The following is a 20048-nucleotide window of genomic DNA, read 5'->3' as shown; positions in this document are numbered from 1 at the left end:
AGCTCCCCCTATAAAAGTTCCTGAAGTCCTCTCAAACGCCTGTGTGATGATAACAACATCTGCTGCTCCTTCAACTCACTGAAGCAGACATTCATCAGGAACCATGAGAACACTGAAGGTGAAACTGGATTTAGCACTGTAGCCCTCACTCCAATAATTACAGGCTTTGATTTTTAATAAGCAGTTCTGAAAGTCATTATGGAATTTAAAGACGTTATTAATGGCCTGGCACATGTATCGTGTGATGGCTTGTACATTTGTTACTCTTCTACTGGAGACACAGAGAGAGAAAGGTACATCTGTGTACCATATTTACCACTAAAAGGTACATAGTAGTACTGTAAGGTACAGTACATACTTTATCAAAACTCTTAAGGTACTAATATGCACCTTTTAAGGGTACAAAGTCAAGGATTCAAAGTTTTTGCTTCAAGCGAAAAGCTGTTGTACACATAAAGGTACCGTTATTTTCCATTTTTTTCTTCTGGCAGTATAGACAGCATTTTACAACATCACAGGCACACTCCTAAAGGCAAGGCTTTTTCAAAAGGTAGGCCACAACATCATGTGTGGGGGCCAATATCTAAGGCATATCCTAGTTCAATATAACGTGAAAGCATACCCATTATTTATATTTCTACAGGTTGTTTTGTTTATTAGACTTCAGCATTAGCTTATTAACAGCAATAGTTTAGGAGACTTTATTTAAAAATGTAAACCCTTTCAATGGCTGACACTGAAAACTTGTCTACTTAAAGAGAAAAGAATAGCATTACTTGAAAATGCGAAAAAGAGTTGTGTGCTTGTGTGAATTTGGACCTACCTGCCTGCTTGTAGAACACCAGATATTGTGAACAGGCCAAAGTCGGTGATGACCACTTTCCCATTGTCATAAAATACATTCTTGGATTTCATATCTTTGTGAAGGATCCCTTTGGCATGTAGGTATCCCATGCCCTGAAAAAAAGGGTGTTAATGTATGATTTTAGTCTAATACAAATTTTATGTCTAGACTGTACTTTATAATTCTAAATACAGTTGTAACTATAAATGTTATTGTTGCATTTACTAATACGTATGAATTTCTTCTTTCCATAGATCTTTTATTTTGGTGCATGTTCCCAACTGGACATTATAAGCGTCCCAAACTCAGAGCAGATGGAGAGATGAGTTTGTGTGATGAGCTGCTCACTTATAAAAGAACACAGTGCTGTGCTTCACTCCGAAACATGCTCTACATGTATTCATTTAATTAAATTGCAGCCTTTGTGATTTAATAATAATCATGTGATTTCTGTTTTATTTTATTTAATTGTGCAGTCCTAAATGTAATCACATGCTGTATATGTGAAGGCTTCAAAACACTGACATGTTTCCCAAAATGACTGCTATACACGTGAATCAATTTTAGCTGACATTTAGCGAATTCATCACATTGACTTCACATCAATTACGCTTACCTTCACCATCTCTTGTGCAATTTGTCTGGTCTTGTTGACGTCGAGAACAACTTTTGCATCTCGAATTACTGAGTAGAGGGTCCTGCCCTTACATAAACTACAACAGAAGAACAAAAAACACACATATTAGACATCAGCAGTAACCATAATACCATTTGTTATTTAGCTATTTGTGCAGATTCTGAGTTTTCAAAACAAGCTTTGCAGAAATAAAGAATAGCAGGTTTATGCAGATTCAGTGTACAAAACAACTAATCCAAATATGAATCTATTTTAAATATTTGAAATATACAAATATGAATATACATTTCACAATTTTTACATTTCATGGGCAAGCATACTTGAAGTGCTAGAGGCTAAGGCAATTTAAATAAAATGAAATAATATCACAAGAATGATTATTGATGTGCATGAGAGTACTGGTGCTGGTATTGGTCATAATTAAGTTTGCAATTATGAATGCATTTAACAGTATATTAAAAAATCATGATTGCAATCTAGCTTGTTGATGAAGAATAGCAAAAAAGCCTGTCATATGATGAGCATCTATCCTAGCATCTACCCTCGTGCAACCAGTATTTGTTCACAGATCACCCCTCATTTGAACCTACAACCTACATTTTCATATAACATATGTTAGGACAAGACTGATACCGGTACATGTTCATACTCAAGCATGCTGTTTTGGATTTATATCCAAGCAAATGTGAGCACTGTCACTTGGAGGACTAATGATGCTGAATGAGCCATGAACTTCACCTCTGCAGGAATGAGGAGAAAGACACCCCTCCAACTCCCTGACATCTGAGCTCCTACTGTGCCACCTGACAAAAACGTCTGCGTTTTTCCCCGGGCTGCCCTCTTCCTCCATTTATACATATTCATAATGCCATCAGGGTACGAGGCCCATTTTTAGCATCACTGTGGCCTTTTGGCCTAATTCAGTGTGGGATCCTTCAAATGTGTGATACCCAAATGCAAATGCTAAACTCTATATATGCCATCAGTACAAAAATTTGTCGCATACATCACGTTTCAACTGTTAACACTAACAATTGTCAAGACAGACTATTCCAAATAATGACAGCCTCTGACATTCTGCTGCAATTATGTTGTACACACTGAATTTGTGAACAAAAAGCCAAACTGTTATTCCTCACTGCAGGGGTGATATGAAAAACAATCAATGCATAATCACTCACGACAATGTGAAGACACACAATCAATATTTATTTATTTCCTTCATTTATTTTTAAGAAAGAGGGTAATTTCTAGCAATTATATCTCAATTAGTTTGTTTGAGCCTGCTGATTAGGGACTACCAATAAAACCATGACTATGACTTATGTTTGTGCTAAATGAAATACAATTAATTAAAATCATGCACCATTATTAGTGAAGAGTAGACATTTATATCAAAAGTAAAAAGTCAAAGTCAAAGCTATGTTTAAATATTGGCTAATATGTTATTATTCATCATACAAATATATAATATTGTATTTTGTGTGTATTATATTATTAATATTAAAATGTACAGATAGATAGATGCAATGATGCATCATTAAATTAATCAAAATTGACAGTAAACTATTTCAAATAATTGCTCTCCCTCTGAACTCTCCATTCATCAAATAATCCAGATTTTATTAATATAATGATATAATATCATAATCAAAAATACATTTTAGATTATACATTGAATCATTAAAAAAAGACTTCTATATTTACAACTTTATTTGATCTAAGAAACTAAAGCCTTTTATTCTAGAAATATAAAATAAAAGATGAATCCTCTGAATCTTTTGAATGAATCTTTTATTGGCCATGGCCATGCAGCACAGCATCTTTTTGCAGACAAACTAACAGGAAGCACCAATTTGTGTGGCAGGAGGAAGGAAATAATATTGGCCATCTCCCATTCAGACAGGATGCTAAAGTAGCTCATGTTTTTCACAACACTCATCGTTCATATACTGACATGCCTTCTGAGAATTCTGAGAAGTGGAAAATTTCAGCCACTTATGTTTACATCTGTGGTCAAAGTCATGTTGTTTTAAATTAGGCTGAAAGCAGGCACTTACGCAAACTATGAGGTCGTGCTGATTAAAGAAGATCAGGAAAAGGTTAAGAAACAGTCATGAAGCTGGAGCTGTGGAGCTTACACATGCACTGGAAACACTGAATTGTGGACATTACCAAACTCTATTCAAGCTTACCTGGTGATGATGGCCAGATGAGGGGGTCGCATACACGCTCCCATGAACAGGACTACATTTTCATGCCGCGTGTTCCTGTACGCCATCACCTCTCTTTTAAATGCTTTCAGCTGTTCTTCATTGTCTCTTTCGATGTCAATTAGCCGTATGGCCACTTCTCCATGCCAGCGTCCATGATAGACCTGTCCAAAGCGGCCTTTCCCGATCAGCTCTCCGATCTCCAGCTGCTCCATGGGAATGTCCCACTCCTGCAGGAAGATGCTGGTCTGGCTGGCCTTACGTGGGAAGTTCCGTGCAGACAGCAGGGAGAGATTCATCTCCTCAAACTCATCCGCTGACCCCTCGGCCTCATCGTTGCCTTCCTCGTTCTGATAGATAGATCGGTCAAATTATAAATATAACAGTAGAACCACAGACAGACGGACGGATGGATGGATGCATATGTGGATGGATGGAGTAACAGATAGATAGAGAGACAGACAGAATGAAAGATAGAATGATGGAACGGTAGATAAATAGAATGATAGGATGGTAAAACAATGGAAGGACAGAGGGACAGACAGACAGACGGGTAGATAGATAGATAGATAGATAGATAGATAGATAGATAGATAGATAGATAGATAGATAGATAGATAGATAGATAGATAGATAGATAGATAGATAGATAGATAGATAGATAGATAGATAGATAGATAGGACCTCAGACATTGAATGACAGATAGACAGATGTATAGAATGAAAGAATGTTAAGTGCAATGTAACTATGGCAAGATATAACAAATGATAGAACAAATGATAGAATGATGGATAGAACAATAGATTGATAGAATGGTAGATAGTGTCATGATTATGCCTTCATGTCCTGACTTTCCTCTAGTCTTAAGGCAGGATCATGACAGACCCATGTTTTGTGTACAAGCACATGGCCTTGTCTTTGGGCCATGTGCTTGTGTTGTCTCGTTCCCTTGCCCCGCCCCCCTTGTTATCCTAGTTGTCATGATTACCTTACCTGTGCCACCTGTTGTGTCTTGATTAGTCGTCTTATTTATATCCCCTAGTGTGCTCTGTCTTTTGTCGGTTCATTGTTTACATATTAGCTTGTGAGATATTGTATATTGTTACTCCTTGAAGAAGTCTTTGTATTACCCGTGAGTGTTTGTCTGTAGTTAGTGTTCTAGTGTTTTGAGTCTTTGTTTATCATGTCTACCCAGTCTTGTTAAGTTATTTAGTCTCTGCCCTAGTCGTTGTTTTCCCCCTCGTGGGTTTTGTTTTCCCCTTTTTGTGTATAATAAATCCTGTGTTTTGTATATCCTGTCTGCAATCGAGTTCATCCCTACCCTCCACATGACAGCTAGATAACCATGGAACCATAGAACGACAGAACAAATGATAGATAGATAGACAGACATTTGTTATAGAAGCAGGATGACTCACATCAGATGTTGGTTCAACCTCAATTTGTAGCAAGGGGCTCACTTTGGTTCTGTGTGAAGAGAGAGAAAGTGTGTTTGCTCAGAGAGGGTCATTTACTTCAGCAGAACTAACTAACGTTTCATTTTCAAGAACTGTGATCTAATTCAAATCCATTGTTTACTTTATGCCATCTGAAAGGATCACATAAAAAATCCTGCTTGTTCATCTTCATATTTTTAGCTTGTACAAGAGCGGTTCGCACAAGCTCTGTTTAGTGAGTTGGCTACATTTAACATCGTGAATGTAATGCAACCTCACATATTGCTAAGCTGTCTAATCAACATAAAATAAAAAGATATACATTATGAAAAAGAATCCACTTTTAATTAAGACAAATCTATTTTCAATTAACACCTTTAGTATAAAATTAAATTAAAAACAACCTGGATGACACTCAGTTACTGTTTATGTCTGTAGTAAGACATGTATTTGTTAATACGTTCTGACCCTTGTTTGGATTTAAAAATATGGAAGGACAGTGCCAGAAGATCTATGAGTCCATTTATGCATTCATGCCAGTTAACAGTTTTACCCTACAGCTGTCAAACAGCTCATTTCAGCTGCATTATGATACTCTATAATGAAATGCATACTGCTGTCTAAGAACTACAGAAACTGAAATCCAGTTTTAAAAGGTTTTTCTTTGTAGTTAATGCATCTTGATTCAATTAATTAAATACTGAATTATACTTTATGGGTCTTCAAGTTTTTTAAAACATCCATGGATATGACTGACATCCTCACTGTAGCGTAACCTCAAGCCCAATGTTTGGCTAAAGTTTATGTATGTATGTGTGTGTGTGTGTGTGTGTGTGTGTGTATGTGACTTGACTTCATCAGCTTTTGCAAATATTTTTGCTCTAATAATTCTGTAATCTAAAATGCTCATATTTGCCATAAACAGACACAAGCCATGGCGAAACTGTCTGACATGTCTGTGGCCTTTCACATTGGCGTCGCTCTAAATACAAACACAAACACACATAGTACAGGATAGAACATGACATTTCAGGCACATTTGTATGTTAATAAAAAATGTTAAATGATCTTGGCATCATATATAAGTGACACAAAAGAGATAATAGCACATTTAACAGTATTTGACCTCCATCTTAAGGAGCAAGAGAGCATCATAACTACATTTTATGCTACTATCTTTAAAAAGATTAATAATACTGTAACAAATGTATGCTAGATAATGAAACATTATTGTAAAGTGTTACAGAGATAATTGATCACCATTGATTTACATGCATTTGCACTTTAGTTCAAAATCCCAGAGAGATGTTTTGTTGTTTATGACCTAATACTGATTTGGAACACTCTACATAGACAGACTGATGTCATCATTAAATGCACCCTAAAATTTCAAATCAACATAAACTCACACACACATAAATACACACGCACTTACCCAGGCTCAGACAGAACAGGGTGTAGAATGACTTGAGGGGCCCTGGTGGGAACCTCAGGGGCCACATCTACAAAGAGAAAGAGTGAGACAGTAAGTCACAAGGCAGAGATGAGAAAGAAAATGACAATTTGTAAAAGAGTGTATTTTTATAGACTAAGTTCATCAAAACATGCAGGAGTACTGCTGAGAAACAGAAGCTGCTTATACTGAAAAGACTGACGTAGAAACAATTGTTTTCTTAGAAAATGTTATTTTCTTGTAAAAAAAAATACTCTGAGAATCTAAAAACAAATGTCATTCTAAAAATAAAATGAAAACAATGTTGTACATGTGCCTACTACACAAACATCTAAAGCCATGCACTGCTCTTTGTGATCAAAAATATTATTATTATTTTTTAATAATTGAACATTATTTTATTCACCAATGAATGCATTAAATTGATCAAAGTGATAGATAATACATTTTAAATGTTTATATTTCATATAAATGCGGTCTGAAAAAAAAAAAAAACACTATTGCACCAAAAATATTATGAAGCACAATGATTTTCAGACATTGATAAATAAGAAATGCCACTTGAGTAACATATCAGCATATTAGAATGATTTCTGAGGGATCATGTGACACTGAAGACTGAAATAATGTTGCTGAAAAATAAATATAAAGATATATCATGCTCTATTGTTAGGAAAGATGAAAACCTAGAGGATTTTCAATTTAACAAACAATCTCTATTGAAAAACGAATGGTTTTGCCTAATGGGTAAATCTGGCTGTGTGTTCCCTGCTGAAAGGTACAATGGTGACTGATCTCAGCAGCTCAACTCTCATATATAAACTGCCAAAATTGGAGTCAGAAGCCTTTATTCTAATCTATCAGGCTACCAACACAACATGGCTTTCCTCCCTCCACACATTCATCAAAAACATGCAGCAAGCTGAGTGCCTCCCACAGAATACAGGCACTCATCAGCCTTTATTTGCAGCGAGGCCTCGCCTTTAAAAGAACCATCATTAGAGAATACAGCATTGCATGGTTAAGAGACGACAAGAAGACGAGCAAAGAAGAAAGACAGAGGGAGGGGGACGAGGGTTGTTGCATCTCAAAGAAAAAAAGGCTTTAAAAAAAATGACATCAAAAAAGTTCGCCTCGGCATGTTGCATTGCATTATGGGTAGGGGTAATGACCAATTATGACACACTTACCAGGGAAGATGAACTGCTGCTTGTATTTGTAGAAATGAGATGCTGAGAAGAGCACAGGAGAGAAGCAGACAGAATTCAATAAAATCCAATACACCCCCAGATGCTTATTGGTCTGTGTTATTATTCTGCAGAATCCATCACAAAGCTGCATTTGCCATAAAAATAGCAACTTTTAGGATACAGAATGGTCTAAAATTCTGAAACCACGCTGAAAATCTGAGATTCAATGTCTAATAAATTAATAAAACTGACAGAAATGAATACAACGTTTTATGATTTTGAAAAAGTACAAAGAAATGTTGATTTCCAATATTTGATATTTAAATATTCAAATATTTATATTTATGCAGTCCCGTCAATAATCAAATTTAGGATGTCAAGTGAACTCTGGCACAGGATGTTTACAAACATTTAAAAAAAAAATATTTACAAACTTGAGGAGTTCATGTCATTTTGACTGCTGCTTATATTATGTGCTGTCATAATTGAAAAGAGGGACATTCCAAACAGAACTCCAGACTACGATTTAACCCTCTGGAGAAATTGCAAATGCAAAATAAAAAATGTAATGAGTGCAACAATTTAAAAATTGTACGTGTGTGTGTCAGTATAAGCTGTTAAGTCAGATATCATCTGATTAAACTGTGCACTAGTGCTTTCTGCACGCAAGTGGGTGTATCGTTTCTGACACACGCTGTATGCAATAGACCAATCACAACAGACTGGTCCATCTGACCAATCAGAGCAGAGAAAGGCTCAGAGAAAGGAGGGTTTCTGCTTGGAACTAATCGTTTTAGAATCGTTGAAAAATGAGGTGACATTGAATGCATATTTTGAGTGTTTTTTCAACATGCATGCAATGTAATCCTATTGTAGGAGACTCCCAAAAACAAAATATTAGGGACCTTTGGCATAATTGGGGCACTTTAAAAATTACCTGTATATCTCTCATTATGTTACAGCATATGATCACCAAATCTTGGATTCAATCTTTTTGTCATGTTTTTTTTTCTTTCAGTTAGCATAGGCTTTTGAGCACAGGATTTTTTTTTTTTTTTTTTTGGATTGAATGTAGGCCTCACTGATCTGAGCTTATGTACCCTTGAATTGAATAACACATTATTGTGGGATCATTTCAGCCAAATTCATTCAAAACTTGGGGTGTATAAACTCAGATGGCTAAAGCTTATGATCAGTCAGTTGCAAAAATAAATACAAAACCTGTGCTAAGAGCAAGAAAACAAGCAGATGAATTCATGAAATACAATATTTGGTAATAATATAGTACAGTATGTATATATATATATATATATATATAATTTGTATTATTATTCTTTTTTATGTTTGTGAAGATACCTTGTGTGAGCAAAGTCAGTAGGTTTTAGTCCAATTAGCATTTCAGTGGATTAGCAACTAAAATTTCATTTGAAATGATCAAAATGAATAATTAAATCAGCTTATGTTTGAGGTTGGTACCTGTAAGGTTGGACGGTTTCTGCTGTCTGGCGCTCTGTGGGGAAGGGTGAAGAGGAGATGGGGGTGTCGCACTGGATGGCAGAGGGGGAGCAGGAGATGATGGGGTGGAGGAGGTGGTGGAGGATGGATTACTGCTGGAGTCGGGCTGATACGGCACAGGGATGTGGTCCTGAAACAGAGACACACAGACATTTTGTAACACACAAAAACACTCCCTACTCCCTGCTCATTCTCAGTGCGGTCAGACATCAGTAAACCCGGCTTCTTTCTCACGGTCGGTTAAAGATTAATCATAGAACAGAGGTGTGGCAGCTGTCGACCTGATCTCCCATGTGCTGAAAACTGGAAAGCCATGCTACGTTTGAAAAACTGCCCAACGTCGTGTTAGAACGAAGAGCACATCAATAGCCAGCAGTGTTGTCGTAAAGTATGATTGAGTGGTATATATATTTGATAAGACAACGGAAAATCAAAAAAAAAAAAAAAATTCACAACTCTGCCATTCTATGCTCTGCCAGTCATAAAAAGGCTTTCTGACTGCTATTTTTGTTGCTTAAGTGTCACAAACTGAGTCTTTGAGAAAAACGAAAGTTATAAAATAAAAGCAATATAAAAACCAACTGCATCTGCATAAAAATTAAAAGTGGAAGAATAACAATTAGTTCATAAGTTCATAGTTCAGATGATAAGGTTATGAACTCTTTTTATTCTGTTTCCACTATACTCTCACACATACTGTACATACATCCTTCTCTCACAAACAAATTTTCTTCTTACATACATTTATTATTTAAAACATTCGAATAAGAACAAAATGCATAATCGTGTGAATGAAATATATGAATATAAGAGGAAAATGTAAGAATGTGTTAAATTTTGTGACTATGAGAGCAAAAATGTATGAATGTGAAGGAGAATATAAGTGTGAGAGTGCCAGGATGAATTATGGCTGTATGACCCTTATAGCATGATCTTTTTTTAACCACTTCTGCAGTTACAAATAAACAACCGGTCTGAAGGTGATTTTTAGTGTATGTATGAAGTTAGTTCCCTTCACACAAGTTCTAGAAACGTTTATGCGGTCAGGAAACTAGGAAACACACACACACACACAGAGAGAGAGAACGCTTCCTTGCTTTTAAAAATAGCTAGAAGGAGCACAATTGAATTGAATTGAATGCAACGACCCCTAGACACGTTTTTTTAAAAGTACACTTGACATGGTGTGTTAAAAATGTCACACTAATCTTGCCGTGCCTTGGTTTCCAATAAACATAAGAAAACCAAGTGTGCCAAAAAATGACAGGAAGGCTGTTTATTGTTGGTCTGCGAAAATTGCTTTTCATGCCAAGTTGTTTGAATAAAAAACCAAAGCAAACAAGTTGTTCTAAAGATTACAGGACGGGCTTATAATGCCAATGTGCTGGAGAAAGTTTTGTGATAATGTTGACAATGGAGGGATGTAACATGGTTAAGTTGTGTTTGTTCAAAGGTAATGCAACGTAACTAATCTTACCTTGCTGATTTTGTTAGTCTTGGGGAGAGTCTGGCTAATGTGGAGGTCGGAGTACCTGAGGGGGTTGTTTATGTCACATGGTACCGACTCGGTCCTGACGAGCTGACGAGCTGAGAGAGAGGGCGAGAAAAACAGCATAGTATCCACGGTAACAGGAGGCAGTTGTCACGGTAACAGAAAAACTCTGAAAAGTCTTGTCACATTTTAATGGGAGAGTCACTAAACCATGTATTATGTACAGTACAGTATATATCAGAAATATCACAGGTATGAATCACATGGATATCCAACAGCAACGATCAAGGAGTGTATAATAACAGTGTTCACTTCTTCCAGCACAAAAAAACACATTTCTGTGTATTTCATGTGCATAAAAGCATATGATTTCATATTATTACTTATTTCCAAAAAAAAAAAAAAAAAAAAAAATTATATATATATATATATATATATATATATATATATAGAAACATAGAAACATTCCTCAGATATTGGTCCATATTGACATGAAAGCATCACACAGTTGATGCAGATATCTCAGCTCCACATCCATAATGCGAATCTCCCATTCCACCACATCCCAAAGCTGCTCTATTGGATTTAGATCTGGTGCTGGTGACTGTGAAGGCCATCTGAGTAACATTCTGAGATGATTCGAGCTTTGTGACATGGTGCATTATCCTGCTGGAAGTAGCCATCAGAAGATGGTTACACTGTAGTCATAAAGGGATGGACATGTTCAGCAACAATACTCAGGTAGGCTGTGGTGTTTTAACGATGCTCGATTGGTACTAAGGGGCCCAAAGTGTGCAAAAAAAAATATCCCCCACACCATTACACCACCACCACCAGGCTAAACCATTGAGACCAGGCAGGATGGATCTATGTTTTCATGTTCTTTACACCAAATGCTGACTCTACCATCTGAATGTTGCAGCAGAAATCAAGACTCATCAGACCAGGCAACGTTTTTCCATTTTTCTATTGTCCAATTTTGGTGAGTCTGTGTGAATTGTAGCCTCTGTTTCCTGTTCTTAGCTGACAGGAGCAGCACCCCGTGTGGTCTTCTGCTGCTGTAGCCCATCTGCTTCAGGGTTCGACGTGTTGTGTGTTCAGAGATGGTATTCTGCATACCTTGGTTGTAACGAGTGGTTATTTGAGATACTGTTTCCTCTCTATCATTTCTAACCAGTCTGTCCATTCTCCTCTGACCTCTGACATCAACAAGGCATTTTTGTCCATACAACTCCCGCCCATTGGATTTTCTGTTTTTCTGACCATTCTCTGTAAATCCGTTTGGCACCATCAACCATTCCACATTCAAAGTCACTTAAATCCCCTTTCTTCCCCATTCTGATGCTCGGTTTGAACTTCAACAATTCATCTTCTAGATGCCTAAATGCATTAAGTTGCTTCCGTGTGACTGGCTGATTAGCAATGTGTGTTACCAAACAATTGAATATGTGTACCTAATAAAGTGGCCGATGAGTGTATATTAAAACAGAAAACCATTATTTTAAACTCCAGTACCATTTAAAAATATTACTGTTTATCCACTGTAGTTTTAATCACATGCAGCCTTGGTGAGCAGAAGAGACTTCTTACATAAACATGAAAAAATCGTTTTTTTGAACAGTATTGTGTTTTTAACATTTGAAAACTTTCCAGAACAAAATTTAAGGTATGAAATAGGAAATAATGTGTTTGATGAGCACAAACCTGCTCCCTTACCTTGAGATGCTACTTGATCTACAATATCAGAAATGAGGGGAAAATGTGGTGGTGAAAAAAGAAAAAGAGAGGAAAGGTAAGACGGGTGCAGACTGAAGGTTATAATGTTTAACAGAGAACAAGACAGATTGTTTAGTACATTAATGCAAAGTAGATGTGACATTCTTTTTAAAATACATTCTTCATTCCCTTTAAAGACATTCTCTTATTTAGAAAACCAAATTTCAAACCATAACATTTTAAGAAAAAGCTTGTAATTAAATATAATCAGTTGAAAATAAAGCAATTATGAGGTTGAACATATGTTGTGTATAAAAATATTGAAATAATTTCTGAACCATAATTAATGGCCTGCATTTAGTAGTAGATTTTGTTTTAAAGGGGTCATATGATGTGATTTTAACTTTTCCTTTCTCCTTGGAGTGTTACAAATTGTTCGTGAAAAGATAAGATCCCGAAAGCTGCAAACACTAAAGTCTCAAACCCACAGAGATATTCTATTTAAAAGTTTAGACTCGTCCAAACTAGGAGACTGCCTCCTAAATGCCTCATTTAATAAACATGCTCCCACATGTCTACATCACTGTGTGGGAAGATTTTCATAACACCTCCCAAATGTTTACACAAAGAAAGATAGCGTAACTTTGATTCTCCCTGTAGTATTGTTGCTGCCACCACCGGCATGTTATGGAGACACTGTGTGTTTCATTGTGAAATCGAAACTACTTTGTTTGGTGCTCCAAAAGAGGAGACAACTAGAAATCAGTGTGTATGTTTTCATATTTAAAGAATTTGCCACTGATGATTCAAAAGTAGCTTTTGAGCATTTTAGAGTAGCATTTGTTGTTTGTCGTTTCTCCAATCTCAAATGCAGATATGGTTTTATGTTTACGCAACCCAACGTAAAAAGACAGTATAAGTCATTATAATCAGTAACTATGCCTCGTTTATAATTATAATGCACAGGATAGCTGGCCAATCAAAGCACACCTCACTTTTCAGAAAGATGAGCTTTGTAAAAATCGTTGCTTTTCATAAAGGCGGGGCATAGAGGAGAAACAATAATGTACTGTATTTGGAAAATAAGTGTTTATTTTATCTTAAACTGCATTAACACATTTAACTACATACAATACACAAAATAAATTTTCTTTTTTAGCAACGTCATATGACCCCATTAAACATTTATGGAGTTAAAGAAAGTAAACGTAAAAGTTGAAATACCTCTGGATGAGTCCCTACCTCCTCTGTGGTATATGAGTAAATGACAGGGTGGAGCTTCTTTGGTGCATTTGTTGTGGCACTTCAATCTGACAAAAGAAAGCATGACAGAAATGTTTATTAGTTTTCTCTTGTAAAAGCATATTAATGAATATTCAAAACAAGCACTTAATATGCAGCCATTATTTTGAGGGTGTCAAAAGCCAGCAAGTATCTTAGTAACAAGATGCCACAGTCAAGGGTGGTAGAGTGGAAACTATTAGGCAGGTAATTTATTCAAATAATCTTTTAATGATAATGATAATTATGCTCAATTTGAATGTTCAGACACTACTGCAGGCACAAAGTCTCTAGCACTGAATTCTAAAGAGGCTGTGATGCTAACAAAAACATCAAATCACATCATTTCACAGCTGAAATGTTAGGAATTTTTATTTTCAGAGATTTTAGTTGTTGCAAGAGATGGTAAAATAAATAGTTATAGATAATGTTGTGTATATTTAACATTTGACATTTATAGTGTACATGCTGTGATTCAGTCCTAGACAGAATAAATTTTTTTTTTAAAGTACGATCTTTTGATCTTTAAGGAAACTTAACCGTAAATGTAAATGTAAACGTGGTGTTTGCTGATGCAAAATTCAACACAACGACTGCTAAGGATTGTTAAAAGTTGTTTTCATATATATTATGTATAGACTTTTTACACATTTCCGGGTTTCTCAGCAGCAGAAGTCATCACAGTTGAGTAAGCTTCTATAGCAGTGAATGGGAACTACCACAAATATATGCTTCTTGCATTTCCATTAGCTCAAATAGCAAAGAAACACTCCATGATAGTGTTTTCATGACTTTCAAAAAAAAAAAAAGGAAGAAATAGAGAAAGACTGATAACGGCAGCAAGTAAAGAGAACGATGTCAAATTTACCGTCACTCCCAAAGAGGCTGCCTTAGTAACACTGTTTCTAATACATAGTAACTCAATTATGACTTATAATCTTTTATTTTTACATTTTATCCTATAATTATGGCTACATAACCATTTCAACATTTTGTCATAATTGTTTGTCATAATAAAAAAAACAAAATCTCATAATTATGAATTAGTATTCACTGTGAAATTGTACATTATAATTATACATACATTTGTCATGACTGTATTCATCATATTTCATATTTTGTTATTGCTTTATACTAGATTTTAAACTTTTTGTCTCATAATTTAAACTTTTAATGTCATACTTATGAGTTTTAAAAGCATTATTTGTTTTCTTATGTGGCAGAAATGGGCTGCCATACTAAAGTTTTAGCACTTGTATGATTTACAGAAACATGGTTTATTTTCTTATGTTGGGGAAATGGGCTCCCATACAAACATTTTAGCACTTACTTGCAGTGTTTGCATTTTAAGCCGAACAGCATTCCTTTCCCGCACACGATACATGTCTGTGACATCCAATACTTCGTGGAAAACCTGTACAAGCACAAATAAGTGATGTGATTCATTACTGAGCCTTTTTTTTTTTTTTGAGACATTTTTCAATTAAAAAATAAATACATTTTTAAAATGCATGAAGCCATATGGGTATGTTTTGCTTTGCTGTCAAACTATCAGCAGATGGTTCTGACCTACTGACAACCACTCCTAAACTCTTCAGATGAAAGAGCTAATGTGTCACAACAGCGATCACGTTTGCCAAGTAACCATTTCATTGAGAGACAGATATGTGCAGCGTATGTCCAAAGATAGGCACTTTGGCAGTAATTCTCAAATTAGAGTAATTTAATTATAACCGAGGATCTTTCCGTATCTCCTTTGCACTCGACTGTGCTTTCTCACTTGACCAATACAGAAGAGGACAAAGGCTGTATGGATACACTGGTGATTGTTCAGCAGAATTGCATGGAAGCCAAGGTGCTCTCTTTATTCTTCACTTTTTCTATCTCTGTCTCTTTTTGTTTACATGTAGTCACATTTGCCATTCTCCACAATAAAAGTGCCATTCAAATCTCCTGGAATAGAGTTCCTCTGAAGGGTCAATGTGCATTGCCAATCTATTTCTCTGATATGAACAGAAGCTGACAGTTAATAGAATATGACTAATGGGCTCTGACAGTGTCAAAGTGTCTTCATTAGATTGAAGCTATACTGTCTCATAAAAGAGGAGACTGGATTTAGTACACAACTCACATCACTGTAGCCAGATTTAAGTTGATATAAGCATTTAAATTTTTGGATCTGTTTATCAGATTGCATTTTGAAACTGGCAGTTGTCCATCTATGATGACAAATAGACATTGATTTTTTTCACGTCTAAAGTACTAAAGTACCAGGGAAATAAGATTTTTTTTTTTTTTTAGCATTGGTGCACTTTGCATATGTTTTGATGGCTAAGCTACTGTGAGTTCTCATTAAAGCCCTTATAACTTTGATCACAATAGCACCGTGTTATGCGGTCTAAGTGTTCTTTGTTTGACTTGGGATCGGTGGTATTTGGGGTAATCAAGTAATCAGATGCACTGCCACACGAGTTAATTGGCTTGACATTTTGTAACCATTACCACACATTCATATCTACACAAAACATACCTGTGTTTTATGGAGTTGCCGAGGTCCCTGCGAGGTATTTGAGGAGACCAGCGAGGAACAGACAGAGTATCTGGAACAGAATGGTTGGGTCAGACACAGAAAAACAGGATTAACACTTGTAAACACAGAATAAAAAAAGCTAATAACTATTATAAACCTCAAAATCACTTTTATAAAAAGGCTAAAAAGGTATTATAATTCTTAGATGAGCTATAAAGTGGCTGTAAAAAAAACTTAACAAGAAGACATACAGTGATTTTACCATGGTTAAGATGTTTTCTTAGCCACAGTATAAACAAAACAGATTTAACAGCAATATGATGAAGACAAAACTGTTAAATTAAACAAAATTTAGATTTATTGGCAATAAAGTGATTTATTAACAACCGTAACTCTAACTTGCATTAATTTAGAATTCAGTTGAAATACCATATACTGTAAAACAACTGTAAAGCAACGTAAATGGATTTATTAAAAATGTTTCATCATGTATATATACCGTAATTGTTTCAAATAAAAGCCGGGGCCTTTATTTACCTGAACTGCAGAAGGTAACAGGCTTTTATTAGAAGCAAGCCTTTATTTCTAATTCCATCTGTTTGATAAGTAATTGTTTTAAATAACCCGTTTTAAATAAAAAGCGATAGCGTTCCAGTGGACAGAGATCATAACATTAGCACAGAATCAGTTCAGAATCAAACACCAAAAGAACCAGTTCGGTTCAGACGCGCTCTCAGAAATGGTTATCGGTTCAGTGTACTGGTGATCCGAAAACCGATGGAACCGGTTCTTGACTTCAGAAGGAGAAATGCTCCGGCAGTGGGCGTGTACGTTCGTAATCTGGCTCTGCTGCACAAATTTCCCCCCGGCCTTTATTTAAGACTGGCCTGTATTTGTCTGTGTTGACCATGCCCCCAGCCACTATAAGAGGCCCGGCGTTTATTTGACTAACAGTTTTTATTTAAGGAATTACGGTATATATAGCGCTAGCCAGGCACCCAGAAACAATACAAGTGGCACCAACGGGACCACCGATGTAACCACAGTGGGGCAGCAGGGGGGAACGCAGGGACCTGGATCTCCATGCCGGTCCGAGGCAGGGTCAGCGTGTTTGTAACACTTACCTGCGTTCGGCCAGAGTGTGTCTGAGTAGTACATTTGATCTCATTTTCAAACCACCCAGATATAGAGGAAATTGCTCTTTTGTCAAAGTTTTAAGTTACCGAAAGAAACAATATATTCTCCATCTGGCCTCTTTCAGGGGAGGGAGTGGTGCGTTCACCATCTCCCAAAGAGCAGGTTCCTCCATCTCTGGGTCGCACATCTCAGGGCCTCTTGCACTTACTGCCAGGTTTGGCGGGGGCTTGGACGGGCATGGGGGCTGCACTGCAGCTGGCTCCACAGTGCTGTTTTGCTGGAGGCTGATGTGTTTGCTGCACAGGAGTAGGGGCGGCGGCAGGGAGCCACCCTCAGCAACGAGCAGGGTGAGGCACTGCTGCTGGCGGCCGGGTGGAGGCAGCAGCTGCAAGCCGAGGCAGGATGTGACAGCTTGCCCCGCCAAGTGGCACCAGTATTTGGACACAATTGCATCACAACTGATCGCTCCACCGGCGGGATCTTCGTGTAGCCCCGTGCTGCCCCACCATCAAGGGTGGTGAGGGAGGACGAGCCACTGGGGTGGATTTTGGCAGTGATAGGAACCATCCACAACCCAGTGAGCTCATCATGCACTTCCGGGAAGAAAGGCACAGACCAATCATCCAAAGTTTGGGGGTTTGGGAGGTTTCCACTCAAGCCCAACGCTCTCGGAATTGTCACATGAAGCAACTGGTTTGGAGTAGAACGATGTTGTCACTCGATGTTGGCTCTGAAATGAAAAGCTGAATATGCGCTGCACCAGCTGCCTACTTATATGCAACGCTATGATCATACAGAGTTGGATGCAATAATCACATGCCAATGTTCATTGGCTCCTTTAGTTTACACTCTAAGTAGATTGGTCTTTCTAAGCGAGATCCCAATTCATCGGTCACTCAGGTAGTCAAGTCTATTGACCGACAAATTGAGAACATTATATTTAATATAGAAATCCTTAATTGCTTAAAAAGATCAATCTAATAGAATTTGAAGAATTTAAATTTGATGTCTCCTGTCATCAATCAAATGGACAAGATCTGATAAAACCTAAATTGAGACTTGAAAGTCAATAATCGCATTTGCTTCCCACAGCACTGTTAGTTAAAAAAAAAACATTCATCAGATTGTCCATGCTCAATTAAACTCAATTTGTTTATGATTACGAGATACAAGGGCAAGTACACAAACACAAACACACACACACACACACACACACACACACACACGAAATAATCTACTATGCCTTATTCTAAAAGCATAAAAATACTGTATGAAGAAATATGAAGATTGTTGCATTAATAACCTGCCTCATAGTCCGCCTTTGATTGCATCCACTTATATATTCACTTGAGATTCCTGATGACCGCCTCTGTCAATGTGCATTGATTGATGCTTATATCAAATATGGATGTGAGAGTGTCTCTCTCTATTGTGACCTCTGCATTCTGATCAGTTGGTTCTTTCAGGTGGATCAGGAACAACACTGAGTTCCAAATCAGATCAGAGCTTTGAACTGATCTTTGTTCTGGGGTGCTAGACTTCCCTTGAATCACGAGTGGTCTTGAGGAGAAAAAAGCATAAATATATGATTGTTTTTCTGACTATTGGTACTTTAATGGCCAAGGGGTTGATTTTTTGCAAATCTTACAGACAAATTTAAACTTTTTTATTATATGACGCTAAAATGAGAATTATCTCAATGTAATTTTCCTTGATAAAAAGATAACAAGAGTTCGATAAATGTTTGATATAATGTTTATGGCCAACTTAGCCACTTTTCGGATCCCTGTAGCAACCTTTTTTTTTTTAAGTGCCTAGCGACTTCTTGGACAACAAACATAAAAGGCGATATGATAATTGGCTATTTGGCATATGGTGTCATTTAGTGATTTTTCAAGAGGATTTAGCTACTTTCCACTACAGGAAGTTGGCAACAGTGGTGCAAAGTTAAAACGGCAGCACAGTGCAAGCTTATAGCAGATGCGTTTAATTACTGATAAGTCTTGGTCATGCGACACAGCGAAGAACAGTCAACTTATTCATTTAAACTAGTTTAAAGCCAGATGAAACAGCACTGACAATCTGGAGAAACACTGTGCAGAAACTAAGAAAATATATATTTTTATTAAGATATTTATATTTTGTTTAAATTTAGTTTGTCATGAATAAACAAACACAACACAAACTGTTCAACATGTCATAGTGTTGTACACATGAGTGTCAATCATTCAGACTTTTCCACAAATTTACAGCGCTCAAAAAACTCAAGCGCTGTGCAAATTAGATACAGCCTATAAACAATATATTAACAGACAGCTTCTAATGTACAAACGTAGTAATGTTTGTACAAAATTATCTTTTTAATGCAGCTGGATTTATCCACTTATATGAATGTTCACGTTTGCAAATAAAAAAATTGGATGAAATGTTGCCTTGCAGTTAGTTAAAAAAAATACATAAATAAAAAAAAAAAAAAAAAAATAAAATTACTGGAACTAAAACATACATAAATTAAAGATATAGAAATAAGGGGTCCCTGAAAAACTAATAAAAACTTTAATAAAATTAAAATTAAAAGATTGAAAAATATGAATAAATACAGT

At 36.5% G+C, this 20048-nt stretch overlaps 1 protein-coding gene across 2 annotated transcripts in view; it reads right to left on the bottom strand.

Moving 5' to 3' along the window:
• The window catches only part of LOC128014030 (kinase suppressor of Ras 2), an 80507-nt gene that overhangs the window by 18500 nt on the left and 41959 nt on the right, over positions 1 to 20048 (bottom strand). For both annotated transcript variants that reach the window (XM_052597280.1, XM_052597273.1), the window contains exons 7-18: positions 16309 to 16378; positions 15109 to 15192; positions 13722 to 13807; positions 12498 to 12515; positions 10767 to 10876; positions 9251 to 9419; positions 7775 to 7816; positions 6567 to 6633; positions 5114 to 5162; positions 3677 to 4044; positions 1461 to 1557; positions 824 to 957 (exon numbers count right to left, since the gene is read on the bottom strand). In XM_052597280.1, the coding sequence (XP_052453240.1) occupies positions 824 to 957; positions 1461 to 1557; positions 3677 to 4044; positions 5114 to 5162; positions 6567 to 6633; positions 7775 to 7816; positions 9251 to 9419; positions 10767 to 10876; positions 12498 to 12515; positions 13722 to 13807; positions 15109 to 15192; positions 16309 to 16378 (1294 nt within the window). The remainder of the gene's footprint in view (positions 1 to 823; positions 958 to 1460; positions 1558 to 3676; positions 4045 to 5113; positions 5163 to 6566; positions 6634 to 7774; positions 7817 to 9250; positions 9420 to 10766; positions 10877 to 12497; positions 12516 to 13721; positions 13808 to 15108; positions 15193 to 16308; positions 16379 to 20048) is intronic.

Source organism: Carassius gibelio, chromosome A5 (assembly GCF_023724105.1).
Source record: "Carassius gibelio isolate Cgi1373 ecotype wild population from Czech Republic chromosome A5, carGib1.2-hapl.c, whole genome shotgun sequence".
In the NCBI taxonomy this organism is placed as follows: Eukaryota; Metazoa; Chordata; class Actinopteri; order Cypriniformes; family Cyprinidae; genus Carassius; species Carassius gibelio.
The sequence above is the reverse complement of the archived record's forward strand: the minus strand, read 5'-3'. Positions and strand labels throughout refer to the sequence as shown.